The sequence below is a fragment of the Cynoglossus semilaevis genome, chromosome 16, assembly GCF_000523025.1.
Source record: "Cynoglossus semilaevis isolate Cse_v1.0 chromosome 16, Cse_v1.0, whole genome shotgun sequence".
Taxonomy (NCBI): Eukaryota; Metazoa; Chordata; class Actinopteri; order Pleuronectiformes; family Cynoglossidae; genus Cynoglossus; species Cynoglossus semilaevis.
Window position 1 is genome coordinate 12,752,541 of NC_024322.1, and position 4,933 is coordinate 12,757,473.

Genomic DNA, 4,933 nt, shown 5'->3' on the forward strand with positions numbered 1-4,933 from the left:
TTTTTGTAAAACAATGAAAAAAGTAAAGGAAATATATTTAAAAAGACAATTAAAATAACAGTTTTGGTCATTGGCCTAAGGGAATTGTATTGACTGAACTGCACAAATAAAACTACTCAAAAAACTGCAGTTCCCTCGATAAAGTACACAAATGATGATTATAATCTTAAAAACTTTGAATAATATCTTGGAACTTTTGGTCATAATGTGTTTAAGTTATTAAAATCAAAATTAAATCTGTCTTAGAACTTTCCGACTTCGTCAAAAACGGTTTTAGTCAAGCCTTTGGTAGTTACTGAAAAGATATTTACCTTGTGACAGGCACCGTTAACCAGTGAGTTCCTGAGGAGAAAAGAACAAAAGATTCAAACAGAGGTCACATGACACGAGTGACTCCATCTTGGTTAACCATCATCAGTGTTTACCTAGTCTTCTCCGCCTCAGCTGCCTCTTCCTCCTTTCGTCTGCTCTCCTCCTGCCTCTTTGATTCCTCTTCCTTTGCCATCCTCATTTCCTCCTCCTCCTTAAGTCTCTGTTTCTCCTCCTCATCCTTCCTTTTCCTCTCCTCTTCCTCCTCCATCCTCCTTCTTCTTTCCTCTTCCTCTACTCGCCTTCTTTCCTCTTCTTCTTCCCTCCTCCTCCGCTCCTCTTCCTCCTGCTTCAGTTTCTCGTCCTTCAGGTAGCGGTACAGAGACCGGGCCAGCTGACCCCTGTGGTGCTTCTGCAGGACGATGGTGGCCACGCGCAGACGCAGGAAGACTCGCCTCCAGAAGTGAGCGCGGTAGTTCTTCTGGATGGTGACGACACTGGACAGCACCTTCTTATAATGTTTCCTGGTGACAAAGTGAAAAGATGCACATGTGGATTTTTAAGGAGAGTTCCAAAATCAATACAACATTATCCTGGAACAAAGAGTTTCACCACAAACAAATATGTGACGTGGCGCGGCTCCACACAGGCTTTGTCTGTTTGAATAAATGCACTGCAGAGAAAGCCTGTAGCATGTGTACTCTGCATTGTTTGGATTCTGATGAGTTTGTTCTGTTCCGTTGTAACCCATGTGGGCCACAATGTTGTGCTTGGGTCTGTGGCTAAACCCTGTTAGCCCAAAACACCGCACACCAATTAAACACAGATTCAAATGCATGGGAATTGTGAAGGGACCACACACACAGCGCTCCGACTCCCTGACCTTTGGCCCTGACTATTCTACACAGAAACGGCTCCATGAGCCCTGACTGGTCTCAGCAGAGATAACGTTACATATGATAATACAAAGGCACTGGCTGTGTCTTTGGGGAACTTCCTGTCTCTTTCCTATGGGTGCCTCTGACGGGAAGGGAACCCACAACCTGAATGCTGTCATCAGTGCCATTATACTCTCCCACCGGAGCCTTTCAGAGGACTGTATGTGACCTGATATACGGCTGCACACAGGTGGAGCATGGCTACATTACATACCTGGGGGTCTCTGTGTGTGCAGAGTTCTGAACTACTGTTAATGATGGATGGTCCGTCTGACTGTCTGTCTGACTGACTGTCTGTCTGTCTGTCTGTCTGACTGTCTGTCTGTCTGACTGACTGTCTGTCTGTCTGTCTGTCTGTCTGTCTGACTGTCTGTCTGTCTGCCTGTCTGTCTGACTGTCTGTCTGACTGTCTGCCTGCTGGAGCGGAAAGAAGTCACTAAAAAGAACATTCAGCCTTTATGAGCCTCCCGTTGATTTATTATTACCACAGTATTACAAGTGTGGTACTTTAAAATAACATGTACCCAATCAGTATCAGATATCACACAGTGCATGTCAAGGTTGGGGGATGTTAGACAGTAGTTTTCTCATAGACTGGTCAGAGCCGTTCTTTGATTTAAAATCTTAGGGTAAACTGTCTGAAATACTGGTTCTTTTCTATCAGAACGTCATTCTGATTATGTAAATACAATCCTATTTAGAGGAAATAGATGATAAGGCAAGAGTTTACGTTTCTCGACAACTGCTGAGTCAGCAGGTTTCAAGAAATCCATGAGGTAAAGTAAGGGCATAGTAACTGCTCTGACGACTGTATCCAAACCAGCATGACACACAGACACCAAGGTAAACACGTGTGTGCAGAGCTTTGCCCGTACTGTATGCACAAAACATGCCTTGGCTTCCACATCCAAACACATACAGTGCATGCTCTAGAGCAGATTAAAGTGACAACGGTGGCTGCCACTCACCGCCTCACCTCCACCCTCCTCCACCGGCTTCACCACTCACCTTGCCACATAGCTGAGGATGTGGGCGCGGATCACCATGCCAGCCCTGCGCCGCACCTCTTCCCTCTCCTTCTCCAGCCTTTGCTCCAGGGCCTCCTTCAAAAACACCTGCGGGACGAGCAACGCCACGGCCGACCCACGGAGACAGAGACGGGAATGCAGAGAGATGGGGAAAAGGGTTTGTGGTGGTGAGAGAGAGAGAGAGAGGGAGAGAGAGAGATGGGTTAGTTCCTCTGGTGGGTGAGAGTATAAAAGAGGGTCCACAGAGATGTGAGCAGCCCCTCTGGTCAGCTGGCAGCAGCTTTTCCCCAGTGCAGCGCAGTGCAGAGGAGGAGCGGTGAAGTAGAGTTTCTCAGGCGAGCTTTTCTCCAAGACTGCAGAGGGCAGAGGGGAGAACTGTCCCAGGGACTGCAGTGTTGCTTCTACAGCCGCTGCTGCTGCTGCTGCTGCTGCTGCTGCTGCAGAGCCTCATTGTGTTCAGGAGTTCTTCCTGTATGATCCCTCTGACTACTGCTGCTGCTGCTACTGCTGCTGCTGCTGCTGCTGCTGCTGCTGTTGGTATCTAGACTGACTTGCAAAAGGCAAAAAAGGCACAGAGTGGGAGGGGAGTGGAGAGGCAGGGAGAGGAGGGATGGAAGGATAAGGGGGAGGAATGGTGGCTCAGGTCCAGCTAACAGGCCACGCCTCTCTGAGCTCTTCTGAAGAAAGAGAACGAGTTCAGTTAACCCTTTCCTCACTCCTGGAGTCAGTCAGAGTTTCTGAGTCTCCTTCAGTGAAAATGATTTTTAATGCATCAGATCCAGACCAAAGAGTGGACTGACACTGACACTGACACTGACACTGACACAAAGACTTTTCCTCAGTTCTGAATCATGAATTAGACACACCAGTGCAGTGTAGATTTGGCTGCAGATGATCCAGCATGTTTATCATTTCTGACCAACAGGTGTTTCTCAGGTACTTTCATGACCCTGTCAGTCTGATCCTGGTCACTATTTTTACCAATAAGTTAAGATAATCAGAAGGAGGAGTTAAACATTTCAATTGTTATTTTATCTGTCAACAAAGATTCAAGTTCATTATTAAACTACAGATTTTCATTGCCATTTTTAAAGAAGTTAATCAACGTTCTTGGTAAAAAACTAACAGACACATTTGGACTAGAGGTTTGTGTTTCATAAAAAATATATCTAACTGTTGCCGTTAACAATTCTCTGCTGATTCACTTCTTAACCAATCAGATATGGTGGCTCCACTTCTCTCTCTGCCTCTACAGGTTTCGGCTCATTCTATTGTGAGTCCTGTAACAGGCAGAATCCACATTCAGATTCATTGTATCACATCTAGTGTGGGGGATGGAGGAGTGCAGAAAAGTCACTGCGTGTGTGTTTTCTGACCCAGATGTCAGCTCCACTAATCAGAGAAAAATCCAACAGCTGCAGCTCTGCCTGCTCCTGTAAAGTTGGACAATTTGTGAGAAGAGGAAACTACCTCCTTGTCCACATCCTTCCCTCTTCTGTAAAAGAAAATACACATGCGTGCATGCACACACACAAACACACACACACACTTGTGTGCAACGTGACCCGAGCCCACTAATTCTGGGCACACACTTCCTCTGTATACAATCAGCACACATATAATTACACACAGATTGTTTCTCCACAAAGAAGTTCAGACTCTTTCGTTCTCTCAGACCCCCGCACGCGATCCACTCTAGATTTTCCCCCAAAGTCCAAAAATATTGTGCTTCCACCAACAACACTGGCATCTGCACCAGATGACACATATTCAGTCTTTGACTCACACTGTTGGCCTTTAATGTGGGAGATACAGTCAGGGTCAAATTGTAATTGTTTTAATCTGTTGTTTCACAAACTGAGTTCTGTTTTGTGCAGACTCAGGATTGTGTTAATAATAAACCACTGGGTGTATTATAAGCGAGCTAGTAATAAACATGGGACTTGACAAATATTTCTGTCTTATGGAAATGTCTATAACAAGAATCCAAATCAAGGACAAATACGTTCTAGAATGTCTCCAGATAAGCCTCAGAGGTACGGCCTCGACAGTAAATGCAGGAGACGGGAGTTTGTTTGTTTTAATTGGACTTTTAAAAAGCAATGAAAAAGTCATTTTTGTGTTGACCTGCTATTATCACTTCACTTTAGCACCATGAAAAATACTGCCCTCCAAAATAAAGCTCATATCAGAGCAGCTGTGGTAAACATACCTCGCTCTGTAAACACGGTGGGGGGAGAATGTTTTTATAGTGCATTCCTGTGAAGTTCCCAATAAAGTTAACGACGCATCAGAACAGCATTAAGGTGATTTCTCCACAAAGAAGAAAGATCGTTTTTGGAGTCAGATGTAGGAAATGCAACGTAGCACAATGAATTTGCATGTATTTGGTTGTGAACCCCAGATATACAGTATTCACTTGGACCCAACATGTGGTTCACATCAACTGTTTCAGTCCCACTCTCTATATTTCATTGTGCCAAGTGTGCAGCTGACAATTCCTGGTGCGGTGACCCAGGCAGGGTAGTACAAGAGAAGGACCCAACAGATCTCAAATGTTTCAGTGAGTTTACAGCCTCAGATAAACCACAACTTAGAGCAGGAAGTAACAAATGTGGATTTTATTTATTTAAAAAAAATGCTCATAAAGTTTTATTT

General features: G+C 44.8%; 1 protein-coding gene across 1 annotated transcript in view; it reads right to left on the minus strand.

Moving 5' to 3' along the window:
* The window catches only part of myo10l3 (myosin X, like 3), a 50,792-nt gene that overhangs the window by 8,948 nt on the left and 36,911 nt on the right, over nt 1–4,933 (minus strand). The window contains 3 exon segments of the mRNA XM_017040123.2: nt 312–342; nt 426–833; nt 2,256–2,362. Coding sequence (XP_016895612.1) covers nt 312–342; nt 426–833; nt 2,256–2,362 — 546 coding nt within the window.